Source organism: Trachymyrmex septentrionalis, unplaced genomic scaffold (genome assembly GCF_001594115.1).
Source record: "Trachymyrmex septentrionalis isolate Tsep2-gDNA-1 unplaced genomic scaffold, Tsep1.0 scaffold20, whole genome shotgun sequence".
NCBI classification, from domain to species: domain Eukaryota; kingdom Metazoa; phylum Arthropoda; class Insecta; order Hymenoptera; family Formicidae; genus Trachymyrmex; species Trachymyrmex septentrionalis.
The window spans coordinates 5,511,269-5,528,385 of NW_017305180.1; the positions used below are offsets into that span (position 1 = coordinate 5,511,269).

A 17,117-nucleotide genomic window follows, 5' to 3' on the forward strand; every position below is an offset into this window, starting at 1 on the left:
GTTTGTATGATTTTCATAGAAACATATCTGTAAGAATATTTTTTATAGATACATTTCTATCAAAAATACAATTATTATATTTGCGAAGTAAAGTATCCAAGAGAAAAGAAATTATATTCATACAAGAATCATGTCTAAAGAAATGAAGAAAGAAAGAAAAAAGAAACAAGGTTTCCATGGTTTCCTTAAATAGAAATCCTTCTTACAACAAATAATTAAAAAGTCTATAAGTCGAAACATACACAAATTTAATATATTAATATATTAAATTTAACATTTTATCCTCAAATTTAATCTCTCAGAAAAAATTGATAGAGCCGACGAGCATTGCTTTAATAAGCAAGGCCTTATACATGCATGTGTTTTATTTATTATTGTAACAAATCGGCTGTAGGGTTCATAAATGCGATAAAGCGGCCCTGACAAGAGACGGAGGAAGCAGCAAGATCATTGAGATCGGCACAGACTGGTCGATAGAAGAAGAAATTTTCTCCAGATAGAGAGGAAGAAAAGGAAGATTGTCGTGAGATCCGCGCAAAGGGGGGTTGAAGAGGTCCGACAGGTTCTACGCCATTCTCCGGTCTTATGTCGATCTCCTCTCTTACCTGAGATGATTAAACTCGCGAGAGATAACGGCCTCGGAGCGCGGAGTGGTCCAGCGCGTCCCCCCGTTCTCTCCTAACTCGGTCCCCCTGCATTCCACGGTGGTATTAACCCTAGAGCCGAGCGGAGAAGCGACTGGTTGGCTGGTCGCTTACCTGTAAGACCTGTAACGTAGACGGTGAAAGAACACTGAGAGAAAAATGCTTTGCATTTGCAACTATAATTATATACAATATTATACTATAATTATGATTATTACTACTATAATAATAATAGCAGTAACTATGTATGTAGTTCGCAATCTAAAATGACTATAATTATAGTTATCATAAAATAGTTGAAAATAAAAATTCAAGTAACTATAATTTTACAGTTATATATTTTGGGACAACCATAAAAAATATGGTTAGAACTATATGACTAGAATTATGTACATAGTTACTGTTATTATTATTATTATTGTAGCAATAATAATCGTAATTATAGTAATATGTATTATATTATAATTATAGTTGCAAATACCAAACATTTTCCTCTCAGTGAAGAATTATTGTTAATTTGACAAAACATCCCGCATTATATGTATAGAAAATTATATAGAAAATTGAGTCCCCCCGGTGAAATAAGTTAGTTTTTACATATGTAGCTTATATTATGGTGAACAAAAGATATAATATAGTTTTTGAGTTATGATATATCAAAGGTAAGCACAAATTTGACACGCCATTATAGCTAAAAAATTATTGAGCCATTATTGAGCTTTGTATTTATGACACTTATTTTTTCATCACATTATAATTATATCATGTATGAAAACTAATTCTTCATCGGATTCAATTTTATTTTAATATAAATTAGTGCTTTGATATGAATTATCTACGGAGGAAAAAAACCGATGAGAAAAATTGTGCTGCAAAATGTTGTGCTTAAAAAAATGTTTTGAGATTGTTTTTTTACAACATAGTATAATTTACTTATAAATGTAGTGTGCAAATTACAATACGCAACGAAAAAATAACAAAGCGTTCTAAATAAATATGCTCTCGTTATATCATCTCGTTAATTCTCGATTCGTTTTTCTCAAAAATTTAGCAAATTGACTATACATCTTCACTGAAGGTGAAAAGTTATTAAATCTTAATACATATTTTTTTCAGCAGTATTAAAGTAAACATAAATTTACACTAAATAAATATTTACTCTACCAAAATGATAGCTAAATAAAATTAAAGGTTATAGTATCAAATAAATATAGCTTTACGTTTTAGTAAATATTTATTTAAAAATATTCAAACAAATACCTATCAATATTTTTTTCCATTTGTTGTATCTTGGATTGACCAGGAAGCCATCGGCGTTAGATATTAGCGCGCGATATGTACGACTAATTATATCGAGCGGCATTTATTAATCATCTCCGGAGTAACGTATTCCGGGCGATCTCTCGCGGATTCCCCGATCTCATTATGACTTTGTTGCATTCCTAACTAATTATCGTCGCTGCACGTGGGTAAGCTAATTATCGTCGCTAACGTGGCCGGCGTGATCGCTAGCGCACGTTTTAATCTGTCCGACAAATCTACCTGAATGCGCAAATTGCGCACGCGCCATGCCGAATTGCATAATAGATCGGCCAAAAGCGATAACGCCCACCCAAGGAACACATCAAAGTGAACAAAAAATCAAAATGGCTTTATGATTCTTGACGTCAATAAACGGACAAATTTTGTAACAATAGAAAAGTGATGTCTATCAAATTTTTATATTTTTTAATTAATTAATACTGTAATATAATATTAAAAAGGTAATAATAATTTAGATATTAATTGTATACATGCATGTATTCAATAGGATGTACTTCACTCGTTTTAATAGATGTGATAATTTTGAGACAAAGATAGCGTATTTATTTAGATCGTCGAGATTTGTCGAATGTTCTGAATCGCTGATAAATTTAAATAATAATATTACAAAATGATTTCTTCTGACAAAAAAAATCATCATTTTGATTTTCACGATGTAAAGTCCTTTTGACTTTCTTTTGATTTGATATGTTGCATTTCTTTGAGCAGCGTTTCTTCATCATTTATCCATTAAAAGTATCCTTTGTAATTGATTCGCTGTTGACGTATCAAGTTCACAATTCTCATCCCTTCGTCATTAACATCAGATAAGTGTTCGATTACGAATTCTATTTGTTTCACATTGGAATGCTAGGTTGCTTTCGGCAGAAGGAAATGCCAATTAAAACTTAAAAAGAAGAAGAAGAAGAAGAAGAAGAAGAAGATCATTTCGGGTGCCTTAATTCATCTCGGGGCGGGGCTCATTACCGGCGCGATCGCAACGGCGATATTATTCGGACTTACAGGTGTAAATTTATTCCCCGCGCCCCGTCGAAGAAACTTAATATATGATCATTTCATTCACGCGGCTTTCGTTATTCGCGTACTCGCCGCCGGTCCGCCGAGCGTTACGAATCAGGAAACGGAATTAGGAAAACGGAAGGAAACGGGTGGAGGAGCGAGACTAGTTAACGGTGACGAGGCGTACATGTACATACGCGTACATGTACGCGTTATTGCTTTCGGAAGCGTCAGTCAACAAGGCTAGCAGCATTCAATGCGAACCATTCGAATGTAACCACGATTCACCGGACGCATTGGTTTTGTGCACAAAATTTAAATTACTTTAAATTTATTTGAAACATATTGTACATCCCAGTAAACAATAAGGCGTCTTAAAGAACGCCTTTAAAACGACTTAAAATTCCCTCGGACGTCCGACATTTTTTACTAAAAGATGTCTTTACAGCGTCTTTAAGATATCTTATGTCTGTCAGACGTCATATAAGACATGTTTTGAACATTTTGATGGTTGTCTTTCAGAGAATCCCCCTATAATGTCTATAAGACGTCTTTGAGATATTCTATGATGCCATTCTTCAGACGTCTTTCAGACTAATTTTGGACATTACGATTTCTATAAGTTATATTGGCCGAGTTCCGATATATACTGACAGTATTGAAAATCTTCAAATATACATAACGTGAATTATAGATATTCGAAAATCTACAATTTACGTCACGATTACTATAGATTTTCAGTGCTGACAATGTATACCGGAACATGTTCATTCAATATTTATAAGATATTGCAATATACACATTTACTATTTAGACGGTTTGGCGTTCCGCTGGAATTGCCGGAAGCAAAAAGTAGTCGAAAGAATCAAATAAGCAACTAAAGCACGATATGTTATAAATGCATTATATCACCAGTTCAACTTTACGAATTATTTTATAAAAATGTCTTATCTTTTGTTCTCAAATATATATCTTAAAACAATGATCTGAAAGATGACTTAAACGGATGTCTGAACGACATTTTAAAAAGGTTGTCTTTAAAACTTGATTAAAAGTCGTCCTAAAGACGTTTTTTGAAAAAGTCTTATAGACGTCTCTTTTAAGTCTGAAAGACATCTTTAAAAAGGTTGTCTTTAAAACTTGACTGAAAGTCAGCTTAAAGTCATCTTTCAAAAGAGTCATCTTTTCAAAAAAGTTTTACAGACGTCTCTTTTAAGTCGCCTTTCGAAATGTCTGTAAGATTTGCGTGTTTATTGAGATTCTTTTGGATAATTATTTTAAGTCCTAAATTATAATGATTATTCTAAATCTTAAATTATATAGTAATCTTTTATCTCAAAATTATCACATTTATCTTTAAAAAAAGTAGAGTATATTTTGCATGGTATAAAACTGCAGTAAAATATTATCAATTCGCTGCACATGAAGCTAAATTATTAGTCGATTTATTTCTTTTGTAGATAGTATTAGGATATATTTTTATGATACAAGTTTTTAATTAACTAATTTAAATAAATGTTTTACTATTAATTAATTATATATAAATACTTTTTTAGCTGATCTTTAACAGACACTTTTAGCTAATGTTGCGTAGCCAAAACATTCTTGATACTTTTTAATTTCTTGTTTTATTTTTAATGTATACTGCCTATAAATGTTATTCCTATATATTTCTATTATTATTATTTTAAGCTCAATTATCACAACGAAAAGTAAATACATTTTAAATCTACTTGTTTAGTCCGCTCCTGAATCGATCCAGGCAATTCCTACGGGAGTTCACGTCAAAAGATGTTTCCACTTCCTGTTCTTTTCCCATGGCGAGATGTCCCAAAGCATCGCTCCAGCGTGATCTTGACATACGTTTGCTACGTTTAGTTCGGCAGACAGCATCTGGAGCTGGTCTGTCGTCAACGAACGAAGGAGAGAGCCTTACCTATTTCTCTCGATTTTACTCTCTTACTCTTTTATTCTCTTTCTCTCTCCTTCCGCCCGCTTCCGTATTCCTTTCTATGTTATTGTATCAAACAGTGCCGACGATTGTGTCGCATTGAATATTATTTACATAGTAAAATATACAGAAGTGAAAAATGTAGAATAATTACAAATTACATTTTAACATCACGTGAAATATATAATAATATTAGGATTTATAGATTAATAATATTCTAACACAATATATGCATTATTAGCACAATATATGCATTATTTTCATAATTTCTTTTAGCTTTCAGTTTAAATATATGTATATGTATAACCGTGTAATATTTATTTAAATCCTAGATAAAATATATCATAATAAGATCAAGATATAATAAGATCAAGATGATATCAAGTAGAAATTATTATTTAAAAAATCATAACGATATTATACCCATTTTTACACTCTTTTAACGACGATTTTTCGATGAATTTTTTACATAATATAATTTTTAATTAAAAAATTAATTCAAATGGCATTGTTATATTAAGAATTCATCACAAAATCATTGTTAAAAGTGTATCGAATAGCATCATTATGATTTTCCTAAAATGTTTTAATACGATGTTAGTTTGATCTTACTATAATGTTATGTTTTCCTTTTGGGATTGGATATTTAAGTTAATTTTGTAAAACTCTTAAAAAAAGATTTTTTTAAATTTAAATTATTTTTAATTTAAACTATTGTTTACTTTCTGATATGCGCTATTTTTTAAGGTCAAAAAACTAAAATAAAAATTAAAAAATTAATAGTAGCATAATTCTCAGTCGATAGTAGTAATTAAGATTAGAAAAACATTTCGTTCTTTATATCAAGTGCCTCACTCTTTCTTGTACACATAAATTTCTTGCACAACTTGAAAGTGATTTTTTTATCTGTTTTATAGAATCTCTAAAAATTTAAAATTTTTTAAAATTGATTCGCATAATGTAAGCATTATTAATATTTTGTCTATTTTTTCATGTTTTTAATCATTATTGACGATGAAATTGGCAATTTTGAATGCATAAGAGTATAATTAGATCTTTTACACATTCCATTCGAAAGACGTCAAGAAGGAAATTATTTTAATCGTATCCCGTAAAGTCTCGTGTTTTCCACTTTTCAACTGCTCGAAGAGTGGCAGAGTAGTAAGAAAGGAAAGGAAAGGAAGTACCGAAATAGACGAGAATATTCTTCATAATTCCTATCGAGGAGTAAAAAAAGAACTGTCGATTGCTTGAAATATACTATACGAGTCACAGCTCAAATCATAATTATAATGTTATGTATAGGTATATCTTATCTTGATAAAAAATTTTAAACAAATTATGCATTCTGTTTCCCTTAAGCGATACAATTTTCTCCTACTCTTGAACGGTCGTTAAAATAATTTTATTACAAAATTAAAAAACTCATACATCAATATCGCAGCAAAATCTCTGCAATATTGCTGCAACATGCAACGTTGCTGCAATGTTGCAGTAGTCCCAATGAGAAATGATAATGAAATCGACATCGAATCGATGTGGATTCGACATCAAAAGCATCAAGCCGACGTCGATTTCATTGTCATTTTTCACAGTGTTGCTGCAACTTTTGTGCAACTTTGTGCTGTAGAGGAACGAACAAAGTCGTTATCCTTGTAAACACTAAATATGATAGTAATATAACATAATGTATCATTTTATATTCAACAGTAAAAGCGTAATATATATTACACAACAGTTACACTATTATATAAGCATGAAATTATAACATTAATGTTATGTTACTTGATATTCACTACACGGAGAAAATTTTGTATTAAGTATTTTAATACAATTTTAAATTACACTTTATTATGTCTTGTATTTTCGATGGACCATCACAACATGATTCCAACATAACTTTTACTATGGTAATACTAATTTTTATCACATAAATAAAGTAATTTTTGTTAAAAGCCAGCGCTTAAACCATATTCTAACATGAAAACAGTTAATTTCTACTATGGAACGCAAACAAAATTTGCTAGGTATATATTTTTTATTTATCTTTACAATACTAACTTTTATTCAACAAACTTCGATTTTGTAATACAAAATTTTTACTATAAAAAAGTGTAAAAATTATTCTTTTTAAAAAAATAACTGTAGCATTTAAACTTATAATTGTCATGGCAGTCCGCAGCTACTACCACATTATAGTAATTTTAAATATAAAATTTTCTCCGTATATAATATATTTCAAACAAATTTATTTTTTCAATTTAAACTTCACGGTTAATATGATAATAATAATAATAATAATAATAATAATAAAGAACGTTAAAAAGTGATTAATTGGATCGAAAAATGCTTTTTTAAATTAATTGTATCAATCACTACCTTACTGATTGTCGATATACTATAGCAAATCTGTTCTATAACACGTATTACATCTATTTCTAAACAAAAGGATATATAAATTGTTTTCCTTTTCTCCCATCATTATATTATACATATATAATAAACAATTGTAAGAAAAACACAGATTCACTATTCTTCTCTCGATCTTATTAACATTTTAACAAACTTGAACTGTCTTGAATTGTCTATAATGTCTATTTTAATTGCGAATTCTGGTACATAAATTTGTAAAAAAATTAATATGAAATACAATCTGAGATCTATATAGCAAAAACTTATTATTAAAGCTTTTTCACATGCAAGAATTTTTTTAGATTTTTATGAGACCGGAACAATATGAAACTTAAAAATTCGCATATGAAGAGATGATTGAAAGTGCAAACGTGCAAACTACATTGCCGACGTGTTTAACGATCTTCATGCTTATAACGGAAACGCGCAGTCTATGGTTAAAACGTGTCCAATCATCCAATGCCGAGACAACACGAGGCTGTCAGCTGATTTTCGCTAAAAGCGAAGGAAGCTGTTATCAGCCTTGTGATTCGAAGATCTTTCTTGTCACGGTGCAGCCGTTCTGACGCTGATATTACACGTCAATTGTATTCGTACGATATGCACTGAGACGAGACTGGACGAGAAAACGCGCGGATTATAGAAACCGAGCTCGTCGCGAAAACGATATCCGGAGAAAGGCGAACAATGAGGCCGCAAGCTGACGTAAGATCAGGTGAGACATCGCGATCGCGTGATTGTTTTTTGCGAGGAAAATGTGCCGGGAAGTGGCGTGTTTAGATGTCGATCAGCAAACGTGCACGTATATCAGAAATGGCGCGACGCAATCTCAAAGTGACACGTGTAAAAGCGCGTAAGTAATTCGATGATAGTAGAGTAAAAAAAAAAAAAATCAATGAACCCACGTGGCCCTCAGTATTTATGTGACTTATTGTATTTATATATCTATTATAGGTTTGATATATTTTTCGATTTGCCCTTTATTTAATTTCATGTATTTTAGTTTCTCTTTTATTTTGAAATTAAATGTAATAGCCGCATTGGATTTCGCAAATCAGAAGTTCCGAATTCAGTGAACAAGAATAGAATGATTATGTCTCTGATTTGCAAAACCGAATGCAGCTAAAATATATTGTTTTTTTTTTTTTTGTTTAGTCACGAAAGTTGCAATAGAAAGATTAATAAAATTAAATTTTATATTAAATATATTTAATATATAAATATATATATTTTTATATTTTTTGTAGGAGTGCCCGAAGCAGTCAATGGTGAAATTTCAACAAGAGCAGTAATAATTGTTGGACTCATTTTTGTAGCCTCGTTGGCTGCGTTATTTTATGTGTACACGAGTTTTCCAGACTTAGAAGAGTAAGAACAATCATTCATCTTTGTGTTCACATTTTGTACATTGTACTAGATATAATAATGGAGCTTTTGTATATTCTTTTTATAGAAATGAAAGGCAGCATATGAAGCTACCGATTCACATAGAAGATGCCAAGAATTTGGGAAAACTGTTAGAACGATATAAGGATTTATATTACTTCCAAGTATTGGCCGGACTGTTTATCATATACATCTTGTATCCTTGAATATTCTATACTCATATTCATTGTCAGGTCTTATATTTAAGGCTTACTTAAATATATCTTTAGATACTCTACGAATTATTTCATTGACTGCTCAGCACCTAAACATAAATTTAAGGAAGCCTTAAGTATAAGGTCTTGATTATGAATACGGGCACTAGTCACATATCTTTGCTTTTAATCTGTCCTTTTTCGAAATCTATTCTGAACTGGTGTACATTGGAGTGATAAGTTGAAATAAAAGCTGTACAGCCAATGTTATGCTACAAATGCTTCACAGCTTTCTTTGATGAAACAATTAGTAAATTTTTTTTATTAGCTCAATCAATGCTTCGCAGTATTTACAGTGAGATGTTGACTGTATTTTATACTTGTTTCACTTCAACTTAAGTATCAGAACATTTTCCGAAAAAGATCCTATTAAGATACACAATGTATTCCTTACATCATATCTCAATAGCCTGCAAACATTTGCCATTCCTGGCTCTATTTTTCTTTCAATTCTTTCCGGATTTCTGTTCCGTTTCCCGGTCGCGCTGATACTCGTATGTACATGTAGTGCGATCGGCGCCACTCTGTGCTACTTGCTGTCCTCATTGATAGGCAGGCGATTGCTGTACAAATTCTTTCCAGAAAAAGTAAACGAGTGGACCATTACCGTGATCAAACATCGTGATAATCTACTAAACTATATGCTGTTCCTCCGGATGACGCCGTTACTGCCAAACTGGTTCATCAATGTAGCCAGCCCGGTAATTGGTGTGCCGATAATGCCGTTCACTGTCGGCACCTTCTTCGGCGTCGCGCCGCCTTCTTTCGTCGCCATACAGGCGGGTCAAACGTTGCACAATCTCACGTCGTCGAGGGATGCGTTGTCGTGGAACAGTGTAATCGTACTGTGTGTGTTTGCATTGTTTTCCCTACTACCTGTGTTGTACAAGCAGAAGCTGAAGCAGAAGTTCGAGTAAACGCCACAATGCTCCATTGACGATACCATCAAGGTGACAATCCGATATTTTACGAGGAAAATTTTCCTATCATGGAGCAGAATCTTCTGATAATCTCTTAGGAAATTGAAAAAAAAAATATATCGAATGCGAATTGGGATTAGAGTCCGCTTTTTCGCACCGTGTAGTTGTTTACATTTGGACATATGAATTAGACGTACAAAATAGTGCGACAAATTCTTGCGAGCACAACAATTTTTGCATAACTCATTTATTGTTGTTTGTAATTTATTTCTACAAGTGTGTTTTGATTATGTGGAGACATTTAAAAATGTAAACTAAATATAGGCGAAAGTGGAAACAGACTTATTTTATTATGAGTGTCACAAATATGCCTATATTTTAGACAACATTATGCCAGGAAATGATCTCAGGAATTTCTTTGTTGATAGAATGCTGAATTTCATTTTTTATTTCATGCGTTATTGTATTGTCAGAAATAATACTCTACTCGAAAAATCTAAATCTGCAAACAATCTTATATGCACGAATAAATATTTGAAATTAACGTAAATACGAAGGAAAAATGCAGATGAACTTAATAAATTTTATTAAATATGACTTCATCAATTATTAGCTACATTGTTGTGGTACATATCTACATGTGGTACATATTTTTTCTATCGGTGATATTAACAAAACGAAGTTAAATAACCAATAGAAAGAGCAGTAGCATTATACACTGGTAGACTCACGGGTCTCCAATACCACCAATTGTACCATACTTAAGAACATAAAAGAAGAAAATAAAATGTACAATATAAATAAAATAGAAATAAAAAAAAGAACGCAAGTTATTTATGGTCTCTAATACTCACATGTATGTCCAGCAGACAATAAGATGGTTGAAGATCTACAATGTTGAACGCATTCCGAGCTTGGTGTCATTTTTATCAGTCTTGCACCGGCTACGCATCGTATCACAATATTGCTACACTCAGGATTGGGCTAAAAATTCATAAATTGACTTATACCTAAGACGTGCTAAGATATAACAATTAGAACGCATTACCTACCAATGGATAAGCCGGTGATTCCGACTCGTCAATGAAAATATATTTCTCTGTGCCTTGACTCCACCAATTTGGAGTCTCCGCTGGCTTTGGAAATAACTTTCGGAGTATTCTATTGGGCTTCATACGATTTATTCTCCAAGATATGTGAGTAGAAAGAGAAGCAGTGTGAAAGATATCCAATCTATTATCCATAACATCATGGATAGTTCTGTGCAAATATATAACACATATAGTTTGATCAGATAGATGTTATATAATTAGAAATTTGAATTAATATACTTTCTAAATTCTTTTTAGAGTACAATTTCTCTTTTAATGATTGAAACTTCTGCCACTCATTTAATCTTTAGAGTGAGATTCTATTTAAAAGATTTTAGAGGATACACTTAAAAATATCATGAAATTTAATATATTTGTAACTGAAAAGTACATGTACACGTATAAGAAATTTAATATACTTTCCATAAAATTTTATGTAGATTTGCATGTAATTGAATACACACATTTATTTAAAACTGTGACTTAGTTTTCAGTTAAACATTTATTACTTCAGTTACCTCATAACCACAAGCTTCCTTTATATGTTACTTAAATTCATAACAAAATTTCTAACAGTATACGTGGAAACTTACTTAAAAGTTTCATTGGTAGAAAAAATTCTTTTAGCATCTTCATCAAAGACATCTTGGTTGCTCCAATATAAATTAACTAGATCTTTCATCTTGACAGTTGTATTATTTTCTGCTCTAGTATATGGTATACCGATGTTAAAGGATCTACTGATATTGTGACCAGTTAAATCTAGTACAGAATGGACCACAGTGCAAGGCCAGCAGTCCATATCGTTGACGTAGAAGTATGGATTCTCTATCAAGCACCATTCGTCGTATAATTCTGAAGTAATAAAAATTATTAAATATGTAAACATTAAGATACTTCCATATACTATAACTTTTTATATTATTCTAATAAAACGTAATATATACTAATCATTCGAGAATTACAAACCAGATAGCGACGGATATAGGCTGACAATTGGTACAGCCGCTTTACGCAATGTATATAAAGTGGGATAAATGGAGTTTTGCGAGATTCTTATAAATATAACGTTTAACCAGCTTTGGCATAAGCATAACAGTATGATGGAGATAAAAACGAGTGATAAGATAATTCGCAGAGATCTCGATTGTTTCTTCGATTTTTTCGAGTACTTAGCTTCCAATTGTCGGAAACAAGCTTGAAATATTTCCGACGTTTGCGCCTCCGATACATTGTGAACGGCCGCATATTGTTTGAGTTGTCGTACACTCTCTCTATATTCATCCAGATTGACCATAATCGTGAATCTCGTCTGTGTTAAACTCAAATTATACGTTACTACGTTTTTATTTACATTCTAAACAACAACTGACAAGTGACACACATTTACTATCAATTTTACTTGCACTTTCTCGTTTATTCTTTGCACTTGCACTCATTCTTCTCTCTCTCGCTCTCTCTCTCTCTCTTTCTTTCTTTCTCCCCTTATGCTTCAAAATTTGACCAACAGGACAATAGTAGACAGAGAGCTCCGTGTTCATGTAGTGCGTTATTTGGTTTGTCCGCGTTGCTTGCACTTAACATCGTCGTTCTCTCTCTTTTCAACGCCTGAATATATATTTATCCCTTTTTAAATGCAAACATTTTTAGGGATTTCAAGCAACGCAACAAACCTAGTATATTATATCATAGAATTATGTTATAAAATTAATAAACATATTATAGCAAAATAAAGTTCTTTTTGAAAATATAAAGTGCAGATAAAAAAATATGTATAATAAAATTATGTAAGTGCGTATTGTCGAATTCATGACACTGAAATATCGCGCATGCGCAGAAAAAAGCATTGCTAGCAACTCTGCTCTAACAAAAAGCACTGCTCCTCTGGACTTGGACTAGTTTGGTATGGTTTGATGCTTTGCTTTTTCCATAATGGAGAAGCAACCGGTAATCGGGTAGTGTTGAGACACGTGATTGTTCTCTCATTCCAGTTTAAGAATGTTTGAAATATCTTTTGGGTAAAGTATAATTTATTTCCGCGGTGTATATCGTCTCGTTATTCAAATATCAGATGAAATAACGAAGTAGAGATAAACGAGGTTGAGTTAAAGTAAACTGATAATTAACTGACGATGCGTGGGAATCCAATTATGTTTTTCATTTTCGTGGGATAACTTCATAGATTTTGGTGTTTATTGGGTTTTGCACATGATAAAAGTGTCACAAGGACTTACCGTTATTCTAACGTTCAGTTCCTGTATTATTCTCTCGGAGTCAGTGATTTTCGACTAAATCTCAATTACTTATTTATTTCAACCGGCAAAACTTTATTTTTTTTTTTTACATTAAAATTTCCTGCTATAATTCGTCATTTCTAATTTAATTGTTTGTATTTATATTAAATAAAAAATTATATAACTATAAAAAATAAGTAATTTATTTGACAATTTAATTATCGATTAGTTAGTCTGTATTTAGTAAAAAACACATTCATTTTTGTTAAGATTCTCAATTGTTAGTTTCTGTAGAAATTAATATTCTGTTCAAAAATTTTAATAAAAAAATCTTTACAGTTGCTGAAGCATTTCAAAAGTAAGAATTATTAATAAAAGAAAACAGTAAAAAGTATGCGAGTGACGTAAGTTGAGAAAAATATTTAAAGAAATAAGTGCTTATTATTGAAAAGAAGAAGAAAAAACAGTACAAATCTTAGTCGCCAAAGTATAATTTATATTAGACAATGGAGAATAATAGGGAATCGCGTTGGATTATGAAAGAATATGAAAATGTAAGTTTATTAAGATTCGCTAAAGGCATTTTGCTTTTTATATAATGTATATAATATAAATATGTATATAATATGAATTTGTTTCAACAGTTTGAGGAATATATGTGTAATACGACAGACAAATCAACAGTGCTAGAGAAATTTGTAAAGGTAACATATTGTAATAAAGAGAACAATATATTATGTATTAATATGTATATCAATATGTGTAAAAATATTTTTCTTAATGTAGAACCTGAAAATAAATATAGTACAAGAACAAGATCGAGAAATAGAATTTGATATAATTGGTTGTCATACTTCGCTAGCTAATGCATTTCGCAGAATATTACTGAGTGAAGTACCAAGTATGGCTATTGAGAAGGTTTATATCATAAATAATACTAGTTTGATTCAAGATGAAGTACTTGCACATAGGTGAGAGAAATAACAAGATTTTTCTGTTTTTATGTCCATGAAAATTGTATATAACAAATTAACATGTAATTTGCTTTTAAGATTGGGACTTATACCTCTTCGTGCAGATCCTAGATTATTTGAATATCCTCCGAAGAACAAAAAAACAGATGATACAGTGAGTGATAATGATACTCTAAGATACGAGTTGAAAGTTACATGCAGTATGAATCCACAAGCACCTAAGAATTCTCGTCTTCCAGAGGATATGTACAAAAGTAGCAAAGGTACTTCACTGAATTTCTTATTATTATTAAATTTTCGATTACTATCAGATTTCAAAAATTTTTTAAAAACAATCTTTGTTTATTTAATTTCTTAATCAAGATAAAATATGTAAATAAAACATAGATTTCTAAGTTGGATTATATCATTTATCTCATACTCTTTTACTCATAATTTTTCATTTTCCAATTTCTTGTAAAACAAAACATACATGGGATGAAATTGACATCAAATTCAAAACTTATAATAAGTTAATCTATCACGCAAAATCACGCGTTATTTTAATCATAATGTAATATTTTTCTAATTAATTATGTGTGAAATGATAGGACAGGAACTGAACCTAAGTTTTTCATCTGATAAGAAATTCTTTTGTCATCAAGCTGTTGAAAATTTTAGACGATTTGACTTTTATAAATTAATATTTGTTCTTTCTAGCTGAACTAATATATACTCGTACTTAAAATCATGACATAAAAGAGTTTAACAATAATATTAAATTAATATTCTTACATCGTTAATGTTCTTATATCATGCTCAAATTGAAATTGATATATATTTGAAATGACAAAAGCGAGAAAGTTTTAGTGTACTTCAGTGCAACGACAAAGAAGATCTAATATTATGTTAATATTATGTTAGTTTAGAAGACCTAATATATTATATTAGTTTCTGAACATAATAAATAAAATACATAACATGTAGCATTCTTTTTACAGTTTACAGTAAGGACATTAAATGGGTACCAATAGGCCGGCAAGCAGAGATGTTTAAAACGGAACAAATTGGTATTTTAGAAAACGACATATTAATATGTAAAATGCGTCCTGGTCATGAGATTCACTTGTTTATGCATGCAGTTAAAGGCATCGGCAAAGATCACGCCAAATTTTCTCCCGTAGGTACGTAAGAATTTTGCGAACAAAAAATTTCTTTAATTCTCATATTCTAATATAAATATCATAAATTAAACAGATAGACAAATATAATGTTTTTTTTTAAGTTTAAAATAAATTATTTATGTAAGTATTATATAATATGTTTAGCTACTGCATCATATCGCTTCTTACCGGTCATTCAGCTAGTCAAACCCGTGAAAGATGAAGACGCGGATCTTTTGAAGAGTTGTTTCAGCCCCGGCGTGATAGAAGTAGTAGAACAAGAAACAAACTCAGGTCAGAAGTACCGGGAGGCGCGTGTTAAAAATGCTCGTTATGATAGTTGTTCCAGAAACGTCTATCGTTACGATCAGCTAAAGAATTGTGTGGAATTGAGTCGGATAAAGGATCATTTTATCTGTAAGTATAAATAATCTAGAATCATTGAAAAAGAATTAATTAAAATTTGAGTTACAGCCATTGTGTGTTATACAAATTATTTTTTCTTTTGGGCAAGTTGAAACTATTGCTTATGACAGCTAGAAAGTTTATTATATAATATAAATATAAATAAATATATATATATATATGTGTGTGTGTGTGTGTGTATGTGTATATATGTTTGTGTGTATTTAATTTATAGTCACCATAGAATCTGTGGGAACATTACCATCGGCCGTGCTATTCACAGAAGCCGTTAAAGTACTCCAGAATAAGTGTAAATCATTTCTCGCAGAGCTAACAGACATAGGAAAATAAATTCAAGCAAAATAATCTTGATGACACAAAGATTAAAGTGACACCTAAAATTTATCGCCAAGTATTTGCCCTTGTGAACAGCAATAACAAGATCATGCAAGTAAATCAGTGCTAATTGATAATCTATATTTAAATTATTAACGATTTATTTTTAAAAATTGATTAATAAAATTACTTTATTGAAATTTATATATATATATAAATGCCTCATTAATTAATAAAATAACTCAATTAATTCTTAATTATCATTAATTGTAATTATAAACTTTATAATATATATAATTGAACTTTTTTATTAAAACTCATTTTAGAATTATAAGAACTCATTATAGAATTGTAAGAACTAATAATAAAAAATTGTACTATTATTAATCTTTAATTATATGATTTGGTATTAAATAATGATTATGTCAAAGTTTTTGTGCAATAGTCGCAATTATATAATTGCGAAATTATCAATTTTGTTACATTTCACCCAAATATGTTTTAGGTATGAGACGCTGGCGACAACTGTTGACCGTCTCTGAAGCAATATAGTTATATCTTGTATTTTTATCAGATTTTTGTAATATCTGGACAATATTAAAATTAAAGTGATTATGATCTTCTGCGAGATCTCGTTAAAAACCTTTATACTAGTTTATAATCATCATATTGCTCTCTCGAAGAAAATTTTAATATGTAAATATATATAATGAAAAAGAACTAAAAAATTAAATGTAAAAATAAAATTGTTTTATTCTAAACTATATAAAAGATTTACGCGATTTTAATATTCATTTTCATAGAATTAGTTCTTATTCTTTCGTGAATTATTTGTTTGAACTTTAAATAAACTCTTGACATGTAATTGTAATCAGTACAAATCCTCTGCTCGCATGATTTGTGAATCTATAATAATTAATATTTCTATTGTTTTTGTACATATATGATACAAAGATGTTCTATTCTTTTTTATTGATATATTTATATTCCATTCGTGTATGTGTGTGTGTGTGTGTGTAGTTTTTTATATATAACAGAATAAAAAA

At 30.5% G+C, this 17,117-nt stretch overlaps 3 protein-coding genes across 6 annotated transcripts; 2 read left to right on the forward strand and 1 right to left on the reverse strand.

Annotated features, from left to right (window-relative positions):
* Positions 1-7,775: 7,775 nt before the first annotated feature.
* On the forward strand, positions 7,776-9,889 carry LOC108747850 (transmembrane protein 41 homolog). Of its 2 annotated transcripts, none has more exons than XM_018485712.1 (4): positions 7,776-8,182; positions 8,577-8,697; positions 8,783-8,911; positions 9,379-9,889. In XM_018485712.1, the coding sequence occupies exons 1-4, from the start codon at positions 8,110-8,112 to the stop codon at positions 9,884-9,886; spliced, it is 831 nt and encodes a 276-aa protein (XP_018341214.1). In that variant the 5' UTR covers positions 7,776-8,109; the 3' UTR covers positions 9,887-9,889. The 2 variants fall into 2 exon arrangements, with proteins under 2 accessions (XP_018341214.1, XP_018341215.1); XM_018485713.1 differs by having other exon boundaries at positions 7,776-8,044.
* A 430-nt stretch (positions 9,890-10,319) lies between these two features.
* On the reverse strand, positions 10,320-12,690 carry LOC108747849. 3 transcript variants are annotated; one of them, XM_018485710.1, is made up of 5 exons: positions 11,950-12,690; positions 11,574-11,835; positions 10,942-11,149; positions 10,744-10,873; positions 10,320-10,391 (listed from the first exon to the last, which is right to left on the reverse strand). In XM_018485710.1, the coding sequence occupies exons 1-5, from the start codon at positions 12,275-12,277 to the stop codon at positions 10,348-10,350; spliced, it is 972 nt and encodes a 323-aa protein (XP_018341212.1). In that variant the 5' UTR covers positions 12,278-12,690; the 3' UTR covers positions 10,320-10,347. The 3 variants fall into 3 exon arrangements, with proteins under 3 accessions (XP_018341212.1, XP_018341213.1, XP_018341211.1); XM_018485711.1 differs by having other exon boundaries at positions 10,321-10,402; XM_018485709.1 differs by lacking the exon at positions 10,320-10,391 and adding an exon at positions 10,548-10,649.
* A 190-nt stretch (positions 12,691-12,880) lies between these two features.
* On the forward strand, positions 12,881-16,587 carry LOC108747710 (DNA-directed RNA polymerases I and III subunit RPAC1). The gene is made up of 9 exons (XM_018485376.1): positions 12,881-12,998; positions 13,554-13,768; positions 13,859-13,918; positions 14,001-14,185; positions 14,267-14,451; positions 15,169-15,351; positions 15,496-15,747; positions 15,971-16,186; positions 16,577-16,587. Exons 2-8 carry the CDS (start codon positions 13,721-13,723, stop codon positions 16,084-16,086), a joined length of 1,029 nt encoding a protein of 342 aa, XP_018340878.1. The 5' UTR covers positions 12,881-12,998; positions 13,554-13,720; the 3' UTR covers positions 16,087-16,186; positions 16,577-16,587.
* The last annotated feature ends 530 nt before the right edge of the window (positions 16,588-17,117 follow it).

Bases quoted from the DNA above. Each gene is read 5' to 3' on its own strand.
- LOC108747850 (XM_018485712.1), top strand. From the start codon at position 8,110: ATGTCGATCAGCAAACGTGCACGTATATCAGAAATGGCGCGACGCAAT. The intron at 8,183-8,576 runs GTAAGTAATTCG...TATTTTTTGTAG, and splicing joins AGTGACACGTGTAAAAGCGC to GAGTGCCCGAAGCAGTCAAT. The intron at 8,912-9,378 runs GTATCCTTGAAT...ATATCTCAATAG, and splicing joins CTGTTTATCATATACATCTT to CCTGCAAACATTTGCCATTC.
- LOC108747710 (XM_018485376.1), top strand. From the start codon at position 13,721: ATGGAGAATAATAGGGAATCGCGTTGGATTATGAAAGAATATGAAAAT. The intron at 15,352-15,495 runs GTACGTAAGAAT...TAATATGTTTAG, and splicing joins CGCCAAATTTTCTCCCGTAG to CTACTGCATCATATCGCTTC. The intron at 15,748-15,970 runs GTAAGTATAAAT...TTTAATTTATAG, and splicing joins GATAAAGGATCATTTTATCT to TCACCATAGAATCTGTGGGA.
- LOC108747849 (XM_018485709.1), bottom strand. From the start codon at position 12,277: ATGGTCAATCTGGATGAATATAGAGAGAGTGTACGACAACTCAAACAA. The intron at 11,836-11,949 runs GTTTGTAATTCT...TTATTACTTCAG, and splicing joins CCTATATCCGTCGCTATCTG to AATTATACGACGAATGGTGC. The intron at 10,874-10,941 runs GTAGGTAATGCG...ATGAATTTTTAG, and splicing joins AATCACCGGCTTATCCATTG to CCCAATCCTGAGTGTAGCAA.